Source organism: Micromys minutus (genome assembly GCF_963924665.1).
Source record: "Micromys minutus genome assembly, chromosome: 1".
Taxonomy (NCBI): Eukaryota; Metazoa; Chordata; class Mammalia; order Rodentia; family Muridae; genus Micromys; species Micromys minutus.
Genome location: NC_137969.1, coordinates 129,006,961 through 129,025,915, shown reverse-complemented (window position 1 = coordinate 129,025,915; position 18,955 = coordinate 129,006,961). Strand labels below are relative to the sequence as shown.

The window sequence follows — 18,955 nt, the reverse complement described above, 5'->3', positions numbered from 1 at the left end:
GCCCATTGTGGGTGGTCCCATCCCGGAGCTGCTGGTACTGGGTTCTGTAAGAAAGTAGGCTGAGTAAGCCAGGCTAGGCTGTTAGGTGTGTAACAGATACCCTTTCCTCCCCACGGTGCTTTTGTTATTGGCGTCTCTTTACAGCAACAGTAACACTAAGGCAGCAGGATAGAGCTTAAAAAGTGGAAGTTCCCCTAACCAGTCCAAACTGAAAGGATTCTCAGAATCCTGCAGGCTTCGGGCACTGTTGAGGGGCACACAGACAGCAGTCTACATACATACACATGACTTGGAGGGGCACACAGACAGCAGTCTACATACATATACATGACTTGGAGGGGCACACAGACAGCAGTCTACATACATACACATGACTTGGAGGGGCACACAGCAGTCTACATACATACACATGACTTGGAGGGGCACACAGAGAGCAGTATACATACATACACATGACTTGGAGGGGCACACAGACAGCAGTCTACATACATACACATGACTTGGAGGGGCACACAGAGAGCAGTCTACATACATACACATGACTTGGAGGGGCACACAGACAGCAGTCTACATACATACACATGACTTGGAGGGGCACACAGACAGCAGTCTACATACATACACATGACTTGGAGGGGCACACAGCAGTCTACATACTTACACATGACTTGGAGGGGCACACAGCAGTCTACATACATACACATGACTTGGAGGGGCACACAGACAGCAGTCTACATACATACACATGACTTGGAGGGGCACACAGACAGCAGTCTACATACATACACATGACTTGGAGGGGCACACAGACAGCAGTCTACATACATACACGTGACTTGGAGGGGCACACAGACAGCAGTCTACATACATACACGTGACTTGGAGGGGCACACAGACAGCAGTCTACATACTTACACATGACTTGGAGGGGCACACAGACAGTAGTCTACATACTTACACATGACTTGGAGGGGCACACAGCAGTCTACATACATACACATGACTTGGAGGGGCACACAGCAGTCTACATACTTACACGTGACTTGGAGGGGCACACAGACAGCCGTCTACATATATACACATGACTTGGAGGGGCACACAGACAGCAGTCTACATACTTACACGTGACTTGGAGGGGCACACAGACAGCAGTCTACATACTTACACGTGACTTGGAGTACATCTGCTCTTCTTTGCTCTCATGTCAAAATGTGTGGTTCCTTTTACAAAAGCAACTTTTTTACTAGGGAATAAACACACAAATTTTGAAACAGTCCTTTACTAGTCAAAGCCCTTGTTTAGCAATGAATCCATTACCACCACCCCTGTGGTAATGCCCTCATATGTCAGACACCAGGAAGAGGCCAGCCAGTCCTGACTCCAGCTCCCTCCTGGATTCCTTGCAGCATCCTGCCTGGAGGCTTTGGGTGCATTCAGTGCAACTTCCTCTTTCTATCCGGAGGCCGCCTTCAGTTTTTGGTAGCTGACCGTTGGCTTGCACTCAGAATGAAAGGAACTAGAAGTAACTCTACCTCTGCTTCTCTTTACAGTGCACCAGAGAAGAAGTATCTTTCCACAGCAAAGCCTTCGTCACAGTCTCTTTATGCTGTTCAGCCACTGGGCGGGGCCCTTTAGCATCATGTTTACTCCCTTGGACCGATACAGTGATAGGAATATGCAAATCAACAGACATCAATACTGTGCATTAAAGGTATTGCCTTAGATTCCTTGTTTCCTTCTTACCATGTTAGGAGCTTTCTCTATCTCTCGCTATGTGATACCGTGTACAGAAAGGAATTTCTCCTTAGCACTGAGTGTTAGGGTATATATAAGTCTGTCTGCCACACAGGTAGCTTTGTTTAGGTACCTAAAATGCAATGCAAAGGAGTTCCAAAAATCTCCAAGATTTTTATCCTTGTATTCTTAAAGGATTAAGGATTCCTGCCAAGAAATATGTTTTGTTCATATTTAAGCATCCTCTCTGTTTGTGCATACTTTATTTGGTGTGATGATAAACTGCATTACTTGTAAAGTTACTGCTAGGGTACATTTTGCTGGCAGAATGCTTGCGTGGCATGTATAAGCCCTAGGTTTTGTACTCAAAACCATAAAAAAGAGACTACTGTTATATACCTATATAATAGTATGTATCTATATACTATTACATATGTTTATATTTTACATAGTATTTCCATATTATGGCTAGATACACGAGTGAAAACGCCTTGCCTCTTCTCATTAAGCAGAGGCCTTTGACCTCTTAAGTGTTGTAAGTGTAACTCTGATATCGTCATTTGAAGGCTATGTCTGCTGTACTGTGCTGTGGCCCTGTTGCAGATAATGTGGGGCTGTCATCAGATGGCTATCTGTACAAATGGCTGGATAACATTTTGGACTCTCTGGATAAAAAGGTACTCTTAACTGGCTCTTTGTTTTATAATGCATTACCATCACACTGTTTGCAGTTAACTTTTAGATCTCTGAAATATCAGTCTTGCTTAAAGTAGAATAGATTTATGTGTATAAAAAAAACCATAAGGGCAGTGGGGGCTCAGTGACTGAAGTATTTTCCAGGCTATCCCTAGCACCCGGCTAAATGCCAAGCTGATGTGGTGGCCTAGTTGTAATCCCAGAAGACATCTGGGCTTGTCAGAGCAAGCTGACTAGCTGGACTCACATTACTGGTGAGCTCTGGGCACCACTGAGAGACCCTGCCTCAAATGAGTAAGCAAATGCATAACCACGGGCCTTCCTGCCTACGCCCCAGTTTCCGAGCAGCTTATTTATTAACGGTGCTTATGGCCTTAAACTTGGGCTTGCTCCCACCAGCTGTAAGTTATTTGACCCACTTAAACTATGCTGTGTCTGCACATGGCTGGTTAGTTACCTGATCTCTGTTTCACACCTAAGACTTCCTCAGCACCCAGGTACCAAGCCTTCCTGCACCTATTTACCAGAGTTCCAGACTCCACAGGAACTGCCGACTCCTGTCTTTCTGCCTTGCTAATAGGCCATCAGATTTTTATTGATACTTTCACGCAGTACACTAGAGACTATCCCTACTCATGTGATATGAAGGTAAATAGGATGCATCATCTAAGGAAGTTGAGATTCTTATTACGTGAATAATTTCAGTTACTCTTACATAGTGTAGGATTAATACGGCGCCCTATATATTTTGTGTAAATAACTATTAAAGTGCACCACGTGCCCTTTGCTGTGTTTTATGTCATCATTTCGACCTCTTTTGAGTTCATTGTTCTCGTAATCTTCCCTGCCCTCCCCACCCCTGCACCCCATGCCCTTGCTGTTACACAGCTGTTATACCGGCTGCACAATATAAAGTGTGGCTTCTCTCCCCCTGCAATGGACTTATTGCAGATACTAATGAGACTTGATAAGCCACTGAGGAGGGCGCCACTCATCTCTCAGAAAGCACATAGGTACTGTTCATATTAATCCACTGCCTTCTGGGGAAAAATATATATATATTGCTGTGCATAGACTGGGAATTAGGGAGATTGGATTCTGTGATGGTGTGCGATGAATATATGCTGTGTCCAGTGTCCTGCCTTCTGACTCCCTTCTTGGCCTCTCGCTCTCCCCCAGGTTCACCAGTTGGGCTGCGAAGCAGTCACGTTGCTGCTGGAGTTGAACCCTGATCAGAGCGGCCTGATGTACTGGGCCGTGGACCGATGCTACACGGGCTCCCGGAGGGTGGCAGCCGGCTGCTTCAGAGCCATTGCCAATGTGTTCCAGAACAGGTATCCAGCCCGCATGCTGCTCAGAGCCACTGCAGTTGTTCGAGCAGCTGGTTTCAAGAAACAGTCTTTCAGAAATATTAGGAAGCCGGTCTTCTTCTTTCCTTGACGGCTGACATTTAGCCAAGAAAGGATGATGATCCCCTGTGGTTTACAAAGAGGCAGTCTCCTGTAGTCTTAGAAGCCGCTCACAGCCTTGCCCTTTGCCTGCCATGACCTTTAGCTGGTGTGAACACTTGCAAACCTCGCCTTTCCTAACGTGTGACGTTTGTCCTCAGGGATTATCAGTGTGACACGGTGATGCTCCTAAATCTGATACTGTTTAAAGCAGCCGACTCTTCTCGAAGTATCTATGAGGTCGCTATGCAACTCCTACAGGTTTGTGTGCAAACAATGATTAAAGTCTAACTTTACTCAGGGTTTGACAAAATGGTGTTTTTAACCATTAAAGCATCGTACTATTGATAGTAAAGTAGGTACCAAGTTCTGATGACATACAAGCCAAATACAAAACAACACAGCTACTTAGATCTTTAAATAATATAGACTATTCAGAGCTGCCCTATGGAGGATCATGTTAGTACATGTGAGTGTATTTTGATACGTACAAGGATTCACTAATGAGGGCTGATGTATGGGAGAGATTACTTCTCCTTGACAGGTGAGAATGGAGTGGTTTGGGCTTTTTTGTTTTAATTGTTCTCATAATCTCCTGTTAACTCTATGATATGCCTACAACCTTTCTTAGATTATCATTCTTATCCAATGTTTAATTGATAATAAGGAAAGACATTGTTTTTTTAAAAAACAAGGCCTTAAAGTGGGATTGGAGTGAATGCTGATGTTTCTAAGGGCTCTAGATTTTACACATGCCGCAAGACAACTAAAGAATTACACCCAGTCTTGCCCTCTTTTGCAATGAAGAAGAAAGTTAGCAAGCACTCTTGTAAGTCAAGGGCAGTTACAGTTTATAGTGTGTCTAGTGGCTAGCCAAGAGCTGCTTCAACAGGCTATTCCCATCTGCACATATTTTTGGCTGGCAAGGTGGTTAATCTTTTTCAAGTCATTGCACAGCAAGTTGCTGAACCGACTATACACAAACTCATGTCATTGGTGTTAAGATACATGGGATGCAAAACCTTCCAAGAGGTGGTCATCTTCTGCAGACATTTCAACACTAGAAATTGACATAGTCATCTAGTGACTATATAGATCTTAAACTGGAACACTGTATAGGAGAGTTTCTTGTTTTTTAAATTAGAGCTGAGCCTTAGAGAGGGAAAAAAAAACTGAAGTTGATGAAATTGCTTTCCTGTAGATCCTGGAACCGAAGATGTTTCGCTATGCTCACAAACTGGAGGTTCAGAGAACGGATGGAGTCCTCAGCCAGCTGTCCCCGCTGCCACATCTGTATTCCGTTTCTTATTACCAGCTGTCTGAGGAACTAGCCAGGGCATATCCAGAGCTCACTCTTGCCATATTCTCAGGTTGTCCAAGGAAATGCTTTTTGTTTCTTTTACAGTCAGCTCTAACCTAGTGTGTACACATGTGTTTGTGTGTGTGTGCATACAAATGTGTGCTTGAATGTTGTATGCATGGGGAAGCCTTAGGCTGATATCTCAGTCACTCTCCACCATGTTTGTTAAGAGAGGATTTCACAGATTTCGCTGGAAGAGTGGGCTCTTGTCGCTACCTCCTCAACTTCAGGACTAAAGATGGCGCTATTTTGGCCAACTCCTTACCTGTGTTTGGGGTCCACATTCTCATCCTTAGGTTTGCATGGCAAGCATTTCACCAACCAAGCTTCCTTCTGGCTCTCAAAGATGATTTTTAGTAAATTCAAAGCATCAGAATTGCAAGGTTGCATGAAAATGTGTCTGACAGAGTTTTTCTTTAGTGAGAACTCAGACTCGCCCATCTTGATATTGAAATCTTCTAATGTCATGCTCCTGCCTTTGAGAAGAAAGAAAAAAGGATATGTACAATTTAGGGTTTTTGGTTTTGCCTTGTTTTAAACAAACTAAACCTTAAATGTTGTCAGCTCCCTGGCTCCTCCAGCCTGGCTAGCACCTCCCCACAGTGCCTTTCTTGAGTACCTAGTCATACACACAAGCACCTGTTTGTATCCTCAGCCCTCTCTGCAGGAGGCCTTTACCGCTGAGTGTCAAGTTTCTGTTTGAAACCCCTGCAAACACCCCTCTGGCTCTAACTGCTCTGGGCCTTCTAGTCTCCAGACCAGCTGCAGATGTTAGCTGTCCTCAGTAGCTTCCCGTTCTACCATCTTGGTTTCCAGGCACTTACTGTCTTCTGGCTTTCCTCCTCTCTCCATGGATTACTCTGTCACCTTTAGTGGAGACTCCTTCTCTTCATGTTGATGCTGTGACTCTTCAGCCTCTAGGATGACTCCATCTCCCTGAAGGAGCCAAGCCCAGACACGGCCCCGGTTCCTACACACTTGAGTTAGGATCTCTTCACTCAAGTCCTCTCAAACTGTACAGTTTGTATGTGAACTACACAGATACTCCAGAATATTCGCCTTTGTCTTGAGACTTTATTCTTACTGTGGTCTGGCTCGTTTCAAAGGTGTAGCTCAGTGGTGTTAAATGTAAGACAGATCTCTAGACCCCTTTGCTCTTGCAGAATTGAGCCCTTAAATAGCATTCCCCCATTTTCCTGCCCTTTGTGTTTTATGCATGTGGCTACTGTGGATAAGCGGAACCCTGTATTATTTTGTGTCTGCTGTGGTTATCTCCCTCAGCACAGTGTCTTCTGGATTCCTCTGTGTAGCCTGGGCTTTTCTCCTCTTTTCAGACTGTAGAATATTCTAGAGTCTGTTGTCCCATTCTTTCCTCTGTCAGACATGTCAGTCACGTCTGTGTTGTTATGAGGACAGATGTGCAAATATTGCTTTGAGTCTCTGTTTTGAATTGTTTTAGCTATACGCTCAGTAGCTGGATCAGTTGGATGCTAGCTAGAGTAGTTCTCTTTAACTTTGTGCAGAGCCACCATTACTGATTTCTATATGAGTACTCACCATCTTAAAATTTTGCTGAGAGCCTAGAAACGTTTATTTAACTGCCAACTGAATTTTGTATAAATAAATAAATAAAATAAATAAGCAAGCAAGCATGGCTGGTCAGGGTGGCACGCATGTGCAATTCCAGTACTCCGGAAGGTGAAGTTCAAGGCCAGCATGGGCTACATAGAGAGTAACTGAGAAGATAAAGGAGATGCCTTGTTGGGCTTTTATCACTGCGAAGTGATTGGCAGGTCTCCCTGTGGGCTCAGAAGCACATGGATGATGTTGGGTCTCCCCTTTGCTATGCCTTGAAACCAGAGATCAGCCAGCGGATCCAGACGGCTCACCCCGCGGGGCGGCAGGCCATGCTCCACTATCTCCTGCCCTGGATGAACAACATCGAGCTGGTGGACCTCAAACCGCTGCCCTCAGGGAGACGGCAGGACGAAGATGAAGATGACTCCCTGAAAGACAGAGAGCTCATGGTGACCAGCAGGCGCTGGCTGAGAGGAGAAGGCTGGGGGTCCCCACAGGCTACCGCCATGGTGTTGAACAATCTCATGTACATGACAGCGAAGGTATCGGGGGTTTGTGTTCATCATGACTGTGCAGTTTGGGGGTTGGGAAAGTCAAGCCAGGGACGACTGGTGAGGGGGTAGAGGAGGGGGACAAGAACGCCGTTATCTAATGTTGGAAGAGGTGAAACTTTCTAGCACTTCACGGAGTAACAAGTTTGGTTTCCTGACGTGTCTCTTATATGTGCTGTTTTCAGTATGGCGATGAGCTGGCCTGGTCGGAGGTGGAGAACGTGTGGACCACGCTTGCAGATGGCTGGCCAAAGAACCTAAAAATCATTTTGCACTTTTTGATCAGCATCTGCGGGGTGAATAGTGAACCAAGCCTCTTGCCTTATGTATGTATTCAAATCTTGTTTTTTTTTTTAAACTGTTACACATTTACCGAGTCATCTGCCAGGGCATGGAGTGCCCACAGAGGCAACCGAGAATGGGGTGAGGACAGCCAGGAACGTCGTTCGGACTTAGCCATTGTCTCATTCCGTCACTGCCACTGCATGCTGTCCCAGGCCAGGTACTCTGCAAGGTCCCACTTCAAGGATAGCACAGGACTTATTCCCTGAAATGACACCTGGAGTGACCAACAACCTAATACACGCTACGCTGAGAGTAATTATCTGAGAGACCCCAGACAAAGGCTGGGGTTTGAGCGGGAGTGGTAGTGATGTAGAATCTACCAACTGAGGTTTCTGGAGGCTGCAGCTGGGAGTTTGATAGGACAGCTCAGGGCCTGTGTCTTCTGGAAGGGAGGGAAAGTTTGGGGGATAAATGGAAAGACAGGATGTTCTTTCCTGCTATTAACTCCATTTAGTTAAATTAATTAAATCTATTTGCTCCAGTTGAGACTAGAGAGTGGTTAAGAGCACTGCTCTTCAAAAGACCTGGGTTCAGTTCCCAACGTCTACATGGTGGTGGCTCACAACTGTCTGTAACTCCATTTCCAAGGGAGTACAATGCACTCTTCTCCCCTCTACAGCACCAGACACACACACACACACACACACAGAGGCATGCTTGCAGGAAACACACCGATTCATGTGAAGTGAAAAAATGTATATGAAAAAGGTGTTGAGCCACGTTAACAGACGACAGGAGCAGTGAATGCTGAGGGGCACGTCCAGATGTGCACCAGCGTGTGCGGCTCCCCAAAGCATGCCCCAAAGCTAGATCTTCAGAGGCTTGACATGAAAGTTCTTACAGACCCTTCCATAAACAGGCTTTGGGGTGGCGTAGGTGACAGAGTGACAGACGGATACGGACATCATGCTCAGGCCCAGGAGCCGGAGCCACTCTGTGGTGGGCTCAGTGGTGGGGATGGCAGGGTGAGAACGAAAGCCTGATGCTTGGCGTGAGAGCTGGATGAGTAGCAGTCAGAGAGGACACCCCCGCCCTGACGGCAGCCCAAGAAGATTTTACAGGAAAGCTCCCATCCCCTTCCGCCCTACTCTTCTATAAAGACCTTAACTTTGATTTAAAAAAACAAATCTGTTCCAATGGGGACTGGAGAGATGGTTTGACAACTAAGAGAATTTGTTCTTACCAACGGCAGAGTTCAATTCCCAGCACCTACATTTAGTACACAACCAACCGTAACTCCACTTCCAAGGGGCCCGGCCTGTTGTGCTCTTCCGGCCTCCTGAAGGTGCAGTGCGTGACTGTGATGCACATAAGTCAGTCAGAGCGTACACACACATAAAAAGAAACATTTAAAACGCCCCCCTCTCCAGACCAAGCCATGAGCTTAAAAGCTTCCTTCTTTTGTCTTGAACACTATCTCTTGTGCAGGTGAAGAAGGTCATCGTTTATCTGGGTAGAGACAAAACCATGCAGCTGCTAGAAGAACTGGTGAGCGAGCTTCAGCTCACAGACCCCGTCAGCTCGGGGGTCACTCACATGGATAACCCGCCCTACTACCGCATCACTTCCAGCTGTAAAATCCCTTCCGTCACCTCAGGTGAGCCCCGCCCACATGTTCTTATTCTCGGGAGTTCTTGTCTTTAAATCTCATTACCAATGAAGCAAAGTCGATAGTAGGCATGTATAGTGATTGATCTGAAACTTGGTACATCTTCTATAAGTAAAGAAATTTAACAATCATGATTCTTACTATTACAGAGAGGAAGGGTGGTTTTGTACTTTTTTAGGAACGGTATAAGTTCCTGAACAGTAAATTTTTTTTTTATTCTGTTCTTTGTTGTGTATGTTTTTAATGATTGGAATCAACTTGTTTAGTTCAGAAAAATGACTCCCTGCTGGGATTATTCAAGTGACCCCCATGCTGTAATTATTCGGATCTGTATTGTGCATTGTAGACAGTCAAATGAATGCAAGTACCTTTGGCTATGGATAGACATAATCCGATGTTTTTATGAAGTGTGGAATGATGCTATGGTTTATGAATGTACAGTTTGGAGTCATCAAGGCAAGCTTAGCATACCCTGAAGCATCCAGGAGTGGTTTGAGTTGAAGCAGTTGCACTGTGAGGCTAACTCCCAGTGATGAGTAATGATGAGTCAGTGTAGCGAGGCCGGTGGGTCTCGCCCTTCCTGACAACCCTTCGGTACAGTTCCCACGTGGTGATCCCCCTGGCCACAAATTTACTTTCTTTACTACTTCGTAGCTGTAACCTTGCTACTGTTTTGAATCGTGTGGTAAATGGTTGATAGGCAACCCTGGGGATCTCGCCCCACAGGTTGAGAACCACTGGTCTAGACTGTTGGTGAAGATTCTGTAATGCTTGGTCTCCCAGTGTACATTACATGCTCACACTGCGTCAATACCAACTGCATCATTGGAAATATTTTCATTCCTGTCTTATAATTTTGTTTTCCTTTGAATATTCTTTTGGCTCTTACCTTTTGGCCTGAGTTTCCACCAAAACGATCTCTTCCCGTCTAGCCCTCTCACACATGCAAACAAGTCCCAGGAATGTTTGCTGATTTTTTTTTTTAAATGCTCCACTAGTCACGTTTCACGGCTGAACCTTGTTTTCCTGTATCTGATAATTTCTGACACCCCCATGTTTTTTTTATGGCTGCGTGCTCTGACTTTGTGCTAAGACTGTCCTTGACAGCCATGTTCTAGATCTGCCTTAGAGAGAAGTGTGGCGTCGGGTGTCTGTAAGCTCTGTAAGTAGAGAAGATGCTGTCAGCGTCCTTTGTTGGACGACAGTCTCCCTGATGTCTGTCTCTGTGTGTGAAGCCTTTTCTTTTAGATGGATCAGACCTCCCAGAAGGAGTTATGTTGATCAGCTCCCGAGAGAAAAACTATAGACATCTGTGGGCTGTCTGTATTCACACACTGTCTCCTGGAGCCTAACAGGCCAGTGGCTATGAGGGCCGCCGGGCAGGGGCTGCCATTCTAAACCTTAGTACGAGCATGTTCATTTCTCCTGCGGCCATTCAGAAAGTGTTCGTGTATCAGCCCGGCTTGGTATGTCCCAGGCAAGAAGTGTTCTCATATACTCTCAGGAGGGAAAACTTCTACTGGTGGTGGGCTGAAACAGCCACCAATTACAAATGCGGTGGATTTATGTTTCAGAGAATGACTACTTTTAGAACAGACGTTTCAGACGGTTCTGTTTTTTAGCACTGTTTCAACATTAGGGAAGCCTCTTCATTTCTATGAACCCGTGTTCATAGCAGTTATTTCTCACCCATTTATTTGATTTTTTTAAATTGCATCTCTAAATGTTTTGAGTAGTAGTGGCACATGCCACCATCCTGTGCACGTGGAGGTCAGAGGACAGCTTATGGTCTTACTGGTTCTCTCCTTCCATTTCTGTGGGTCTCTGGAGTCAAACTCAGGTTGTCAGGCTTGGTAGCAAGTGCTTTACCCACTGAGCCATCCTTTCTGTATCCGCCATGTCTTAGTTAGGTTTCCATTGCTGTGAAGAGATACCATGACCAACACAACTCTTATAAAGGACAACTTTCATTGGGACTGGCTTACAGGTTCAGAGGTTCAGTCCAGTATCATCATGGTGGGAAGCATGGCAGCAGACATGCAGACATGGTGCTGGAGGAGCCCAGTGTTCTACATCTTGGTATAAAGGCATCCAGGAGGAAGATCTCCTTCATGCACATTTCTTCTAACAAGGCCACACCTATTCTATCAAAGCCACTCCTCCCAGTACTGCCACCTCCCATGGCCAGGCATATGCAAACCATCATACACTGTCACCATTTGCTTTCTCATGGTCAAAAAATATGGTGGTCCTGGAGCTGGAGAGATGGATGGCTCAGCATTTCAGAGCACTGGCTGCTCTTCCAGAGAACCCAGATTTGACCCCTGGCACCCACATGGCGGCTCACAGCCGTCTGTAACTTCGGGATCTGACTCCCTCACACAGACACACATGCTAGCAAAATGCCAACACACATGAAATAAGAATAAATCGTTAAAAAAAATGATTCAATAAAAGGGTATGATGCCCATGAGTATTGCCGCTTTGCTTTTGTGTCGGTGGTACATTGACCAAAACATGTATTGTTCTCTTAAGCTAACAGGTACTCTTTATCTCTGACAACAGGAACAACTTCCAGTAGCAATACAATGGTAGCGCCCACAGATGGCAATCCTGACAGTAAGGCCCTAAAGGAGAACTTTGAAGAAAGGTGAGTCCTCCTGTCTCAGAGCACACGATAATTTCTTCATGCTAAGGCTCTAGCAAAGCATACGTTTCCATGCGTGAACATCTTCACATGGACTCCCCAGCAGCCTCTGCTCTTCGGGATGTTCTAGTGATAAAGAACGATCCATGATAAGTCACTGTGTGCAGAGATGCTCCTAAGTGAGCGTTTCTCTCTATGCATCACTCTCAGCAGAACCCCTCTATGATGGGATGCTTAGAGGGGAAGCTTCAGCTGTACAATTATAAGGTAGAAATTGGCCCAGGCCTCGTGAACTGTCAGTAATATTTTGTAAAAAGTGTGCTTCTTTTACACATAGAAAGTAAAGCAGGCGTAAAGGGGCTGAAGAGGGTTTGATGCATAAACCACTTGCCATAGAAACATGAGGATTAGAGGAGAGATTCTTAGAACCCCATACAAACCAAGCAGGCACGGCAGCCAACCAGTAACCAGCACTCGGGAAGGCAAGGGAAAAATGGGATCTATGAGACTAGCCACATAGGCAAGACAGCCAAGGTCAACCTCCAGTCTCTACATACGCGCACACTTCTGCATGCACGTGTGCACATACAAACACACAGACAGAGAAAAAGAGAAAGTGGATGATGATGAACCAGAATTGCCACTTGACTGTGATCTGTGCCTGACTCCCACCATCCTCCCCACAGCTACGCACACCTGGACATCTATGGTGGACTGAACAGCCATTTAAACCGGCAACATCACAGACTGGAGTCTCGATACAGTAGCAGCTCTGGAGGGTCTTACGAAGAGGAAAAAAGTAACCAATTCTCAATGCTCCTTAAACTCAATGACATGTATTGTTAACCTTGTGAATGAGTTTGTTCTTCCAAGGGATTGTCTTGAAATGCTTTAAAATTGTATTTAACTGCCAGTAGTTCTAATGTGACCTGAGGTGTCTTGATTTTAAGGAATGAATTCATTAAGCAGTTGGGAGATTTTTGTTTTAGGTTCAGATTTCCTTCAGAAAGCATGTAGAATCTGTTCTCAAGAAGTGTCAGAGGGCTGAGCGGTGGTGGCTCATGCCTTTAATCCCAGCACACTGGAGGCAGAGGCAGATGGAATTCCAAGTTCAAGTCCAGCCTGGTCTACTGAGTGGGATCCAGGACAGCCAGGCTACACAGAAAAAACCCTGTCTCAAACAAACAAACAAACAAACAAACAAAGCTTTAGAGAACAGACACTGTATGCTGTCTAGCTGTTGTTCCTTAAACAGATTTACTTATCTGTGGATCCATATTTTGGCAAAAAGTTTTCTCTTCTACTTCCAAAGTGAGCAATCCAATCCTAGAAGGGAGGATAGAATAGAAACCTATGTATTGCAACTAGATCAGGACTCCGCAGGTTCTGGTCCGATCTCATTTTGTGCATCATGGAACTGAGGTCCAGAGAGGTTAAGTGACTTATCCATGTCACACAGAATTCACATTTCCAGGTGTCATTTGTTCTGCGCCCTGTAGCTCCGTGTGGTAGAGCAGATGTCTTCAGGAGATGGGTTTGTGTCGGCCCCGTCTCAGGAAATTTAGAACCAAATAACTCGCCAGACAATCCTTGTCTCAAGGCACCTTTATTTATGAGATGGTCTCCTGGTCTGGCCTTCAACCAGGGAGACATAGGACATGTCAGTGTAGTTTTGCTTGAGGGGATGGTACCTCAATCAATAAATCAGTCTGTCAATCTCTTCTTCCCCAGAAAGTTTATAACCTTTGTACCTCGGCCTCCCTAGAAAATGTGTATCAAGATGGCGGGAAATTGGCCCCCTTCCCAGTGCTGTGGATAGCGGGGTGTCTTACTAGATAGAGCTTGCTTACAGCAGACATTAGCCGGTGCAGAAAATGAGATGGTTTTATCTTGATAGGTGACTCAATGCCACTTTATTCTAATTGGCGTCTGAAAGTGATGGAGCATAACCAAGGAGAGCCACTGCCCTTCCCGCCAGCTGGAGGCTGCTGGTCACCACTGGTGGATTACGTGCCTGAAACAGCATCTCCTGGATTGACTCTTCACAGGTGGACTAGAGCCTCATTCCTATCTCATAACGAGCCACATGGCGGCTGAGCCCCTTCAGCTTCCCGGACGCTGTCTGGCACAGCACAGAGTAGGCGTGGTCGTCCTCGCGGGGACACCGCACCAAAATTAGTCCCGTCTGTTGAGATGTTAAAAGATCCAAGACCATATTCTTGAGCGCACGAAGTTAACATTACCGAGTCCGATTGTCCTGCTGCTCTTCTGGGTGTCTGGCATAGTTACTTGACCTTTCTACGACCCAGTTACCACATCCAAAAAATAATAATAATAATTTGACTTCTTTGTGGTCAGCATTGGTTTGTTGTTGTTTTGGTTTGGTTTTTTTGGTTTGTTTTGTTTTGGTTTTGGTTTTTGGAATTCAATTAACCTGAATTCTAGTGAGTGAAACCACAGGAAAGCAACTCCTACATTCTTTCAGAATGTGTCAGTGCATCAAACACAGACTGAACACCTACTGGGTCAAGTGCTGTATGTGGTATGTTAGGTCTGAAGATTCCAGATAAAGGAAATACAGCCCTTGACTCCGGGAGCTCCGAGCCCCGTGCTTTGTGCGAAAGGCTTTCGCTGTAACTGTTTTCTTCTGCTACATTTTTTTCCCCTCTAGAGAAAGTGTGGTTCCATAGCATACTCAAGTCTTGGAAGAATGTGTACAGTTTGCTCTTGGTCACTTCCGCTCTGGCATGCTGCTAACCGAGTGTCCTTCCTGTCGCAGGTGTAACATAGCCGTGATCCTGCTGACAGACCTGATCATCGACCACAGCGTGAAGGTGGAATGGGGAAGTTACCTCCATCTTCTCCTTCATGCGATCTTTATAGGTAACAGGTTCTAGTCCCTCCACTTTGTGCTCCCAAGACCGCTTTAAGGTGGTTCGATCAGTGGCTCTCAACCTGTAGGATGCAACCCTTTTGGGGTTGGGGGTGGGGTCAAACAACCCTTTCATAGAGGTTGCATATCTGATACCCTGCACATCAGACATTGACGTTGTGATTTATAGCAAAGTTACAGTGTGAAGTAACAATGAATAACATTTTGGTTGGGGTCCCCACAACATAAGGAGCTGTATTTAAAGGTGGCGGCATTGGGAAAGCTGAGGGTCCCCCTTTCTAGATGCTGCTGTTCCTTGCGTTTTAGTATTGCTCCCATGAGACATCACATCCTCCGTCTCCAGGGGAGGCACTCTCAGCCTGACCGCAGGCCTGTCGGTTGCCTTTTACCAGGGAACAACCCCAAGGTCGTGTGTATGCCAAACAACCGTGGGACCTCTCAGCCCCTCCTCCAGCCCATATCACCCCCCCCCCCGATGCTTATGCCTACCCCCTGGTTCTTTGTACCCTCCACACAAACATGCAGACATTCGACCCCAGCAGAAGCAAGAGGGGATGCGTCTCTGTAACAGATAAACATTAGTTGGCCTCACAGAGTGAAACCTTTCAGCGTGAATGAAGAATGCAAATGCATTCTGGGTGTGTGAAGTGTCCGACCTCTGCAGCCTGGTGATAGCAGAGTGTGTCTGTGTCCCTGGTGGCAGGCATGGACTCCTCCTGTAAATGCCTCTGTGCTTTTGACACTGGCTTCCTGAAACCAGTCAAGGTAGTCAGTCGGCTTCTGATGAAGCTTCCCCACCATGAGAACGTACATGGTTTTTTGCCCTGCCTGGTTCTCCTGGGAAATAGACATTTACTTTGTCTTACTCACCAGGCAGACTAGAACGCCTGCTTTCCTAACAGAACGAATAGGTATCTGGAATTACAGTGCAGAGTCATCATTTCTAAGAGGTTATGAAGTTTTGGGCATGAAACAAATTTAAGAGTTAGCTTGTGAGCCAGGCAGACGCAGGCAGATCTCTGCAACTTCCAGGCCAGCCAGGTTGCATAATGAGACCCTGTTTCAAAATGACTAAAGAAAGAAAAAAATCCCAAAGCAAAACAAAAAATGGTTACCCCAACTCTCCCTAGATATACAGTGGGCAGGAAGCCATTATAGTGTGTGGGAACTTACGACCAATTGAGAAATCAGCTGTGTAATACATAATATAATATCCCATGGTATCTCTTCCGTACAGAAAGCGCTCGTGTTTATGGATTCTGGGTGCCTGGTCTGAACCCACCATAGTTTGCACATTCTCTGGGTGTGCCTGGATCTGAACTCAGCAGACTATTTTTCTTGTCTCTCATTGGTCCTGAAAGAGTACCGTGGCCATTCCTGAGTTCCCATTCTGTTCGTAGTGATGCAGCTTTGATTTGGAGTTTCCGGGAGACATGGGGGTCACACACTCTTGCTACATGCATGTCAGGAACCTGTGTACTGCCAGTGGGCCCATTTGGCCATAAGAGTTTTGTGGTGAGCACATTGCCCCCCCCCCCCGGCTGACAATGCTTTTGTCCTTTCCTCTCCAGGGTTTGACCACTGCCACCCCGAGGTGTATGAGCATTGCAAACGCCTGCTGCTGCATTTACTAATAGTGATGGGACCCAACAGTAACATCCGGACTGTTGCCTCTGTCCTTCTCAGGAACAAGGAATTCAATGAGCCCAGAGTGTTGACAGTCAGACAGCCTGCACACTCAGACTTCACCCTCACAGGTACCAACTTCAAAGCCACGGGTCCTGAGCTGGGCTCCTGCGGTACCGAAAAGTCAACCAAAGAAAAGTTGAGATGTGCAAACATTTCAGATACAGTTGCATCATTTAAAGTAGCATCTGAATCACTCAGAAGCAGCCAGAGAATGCATTAAACGTGGGGTCAAGCCCCCCACGTGTAAGGCTCTCCAGCAAACAGATTTTAGGGTGGGAATATATAAGTTGAAGAAGAAACAGAAAGTGCTTCATTTGAGACTTCTATGGTGATGATTATTTTATTGTGTGTTCTGTGTCTCTGTTAAATTCTGTTTTCTTGATGCTCACAGTCCACTCACAATAATAATAATATTATTATTATTCCACTCTCACTAATACAGTGGTTTACAAAATAATATTTGTGGGGGTTTTTTTGGAATCAAAGTACATTTCATTTTTTATCTCTTCACATGTCAGACACAGCACTGATAAGACATTTAAAACTGGCTAAAAGATCAAAGACCAGGTCCTTGTGGTAAGAAAAAGGAAAAAATCAAAACAATGCCTGTAAATTATCCTTGGCCTACACTCTCTCTCTCTCTCTCTCTCTCTCTCTCTCTCTCTCTCTCTCTCTCTCTCTCACACACACACACACACACACACACACACTCTCTCTCTCTCTCTCTCTCACACACACACACACACTCTCACACACACACACTCTCACACACACACTCACTCCCTCTCTTTCACACACACACACTCACTCTCACACACTCACTCATCACATATTCTCACACATCTCATACACACACACACCCTCACACACCACACACATATCACATACACACACACACACTGACACACACACTCCCTCTCTCTCTCACACACACACACTCACTCCCTCTCTCTCTCACACACACACACACACACACACATACACTCACTCATCACATATTCTCACACATCTCATACACACATACATACCCTCACACACCACACACATATCACATACACACACTTTCACACACACATTCATACACACTCTGACACACACACTCACACACACCTACCTATATGTGCACTTGTAACACCCCCCTCCCCACAACATACACAGAATTGTAGTACAAGATGTAATTTTAAAAGTTTTTAAAAAGCAAAAATAGAATAAAACTTCCTGGTTTTGCATGAAAGCAGTTTCACTCAAAATCCCAGGACTTGTTGCTTTCTAAATGTCCTTTTGCCATTCTGTGAGGCTTTAATTTTTAATGGTGTCTATTTAACTTGATATAAATATTACATAGGAACTAAAACTGATTCTTAAAAGTAAAATGGAGCCAAGATTATAGAATTTTTTTATATGAGGTTGAAAATTAGTTCACATTAGAACAATGTAACTCGGGGCTGGAGAGATGGCTCAGTGGTTAAGAGCACTGACTGCTCTTCCAGAGGTCCTGAGTTCAAATCCCAGCAACCACATGGTGGCTCACAGCCATTTGTAATAGGATCTGATGCCTCCTCTGGTGTGTCTGAAAACAGGAACAGTGCATTCACATACATAAAATAGATAAATAAATAAATAAATCTTTAAAAAGAAAAATGTAACTTGCCTTAAAGATGAAGAAAACACCAAATTGCTAGGACTTTGCCGCTGCTCATGGTTTCCAGCAGGTGGCAGCAGAGGACCGCAGCTAAGCTTTAATATGGAGCTGAAGCTTTGCTTGCTCTAGCTGAGCCTGTGGAGACCAGATCCTGCCCCATGCCCTCACCTCTGATAGCAAGGAGCAGTCCTGCCGTACGTGTGTGTTCATGGTTGGCTTTCTCTTTCAGCAGGCATTAACGATTTTACACCCGATTACCAGCCGTCCCCCATGACCGACTCAGGGCTTAGTTCAAGTTCTACCTCCTCTAGTATCAGCTTAGGAAACAACAGCGCTGCCATTTCACATCTCCAAGCCACGCTCCTCGGCGAGGTGGACCTCTCTGTGGAGCAGGATGGAAAAGTCAAAACCCTCATGGAGTTCATTACCTCAAGGTAACCGGGCGGCTCTCGCCATCCCAGCATCCTTTGTGCTGAGCTCGCCTCGCTTCCGTCAAATAGCACAAGCCAGGATTCGATTTTTTTTCCTGAAAGTATACTTTGAAACACACACGTTTATATTGTATTTATACATATTGTACATATATGACTTTTATATATATCACCAACGCCCAGAGACAACACTAATATCTGGAATCATAACAGTCTGATCAACCAACCAGCAAATACCTTTTCTGGCCTGCTGCCATCATAGATAAATAGATAGAGAAAGGGTAAGAGCCAGAACATGGGACTTTGAGAAAGCAGGGTGAGTTTGGCAGTGG

General features: G+C 45.5%; 1 protein-coding gene across 1 annotated transcript in view; it reads left to right on the top strand.

Moving 5' to 3' along the window:
• Positions 1-18,955, top strand: part of FRYL (FRY like transcription coactivator) — a 106,522-nt gene that overhangs the window by 45,060 nt on the left and 42,507 nt on the right. The window contains exons 25-38 of the mRNA XM_080920253.1: positions 1,551-1,711; positions 2,301-2,411; positions 3,610-3,764; positions 4,040-4,139; positions 5,080-5,248; positions 7,099-7,358; positions 7,553-7,693; positions 9,141-9,309; positions 11,887-11,971; positions 12,655-12,767; positions 13,866-14,016; positions 14,748-14,851; positions 16,433-16,618; positions 18,422-18,626. Coding sequence (XP_080776379.1) covers positions 1,551-1,711; positions 2,301-2,411; positions 3,610-3,764; positions 4,040-4,139; positions 5,080-5,248; positions 7,099-7,358; positions 7,553-7,693; positions 9,141-9,309; positions 11,887-11,971; positions 12,655-12,767; positions 13,866-14,016; positions 14,748-14,851; positions 16,433-16,618; positions 18,422-18,626 — 2,110 coding nt within the window. The remainder of the gene's footprint in view (positions 1-1,550; positions 1,712-2,300; positions 2,412-3,609; positions 3,765-4,039; positions 4,140-5,079; positions 5,249-7,098; positions 7,359-7,552; positions 7,694-9,140; positions 9,310-11,886; positions 11,972-12,654; positions 12,768-13,865; positions 14,017-14,747; positions 14,852-16,432; positions 16,619-18,421; positions 18,627-18,955) is intronic.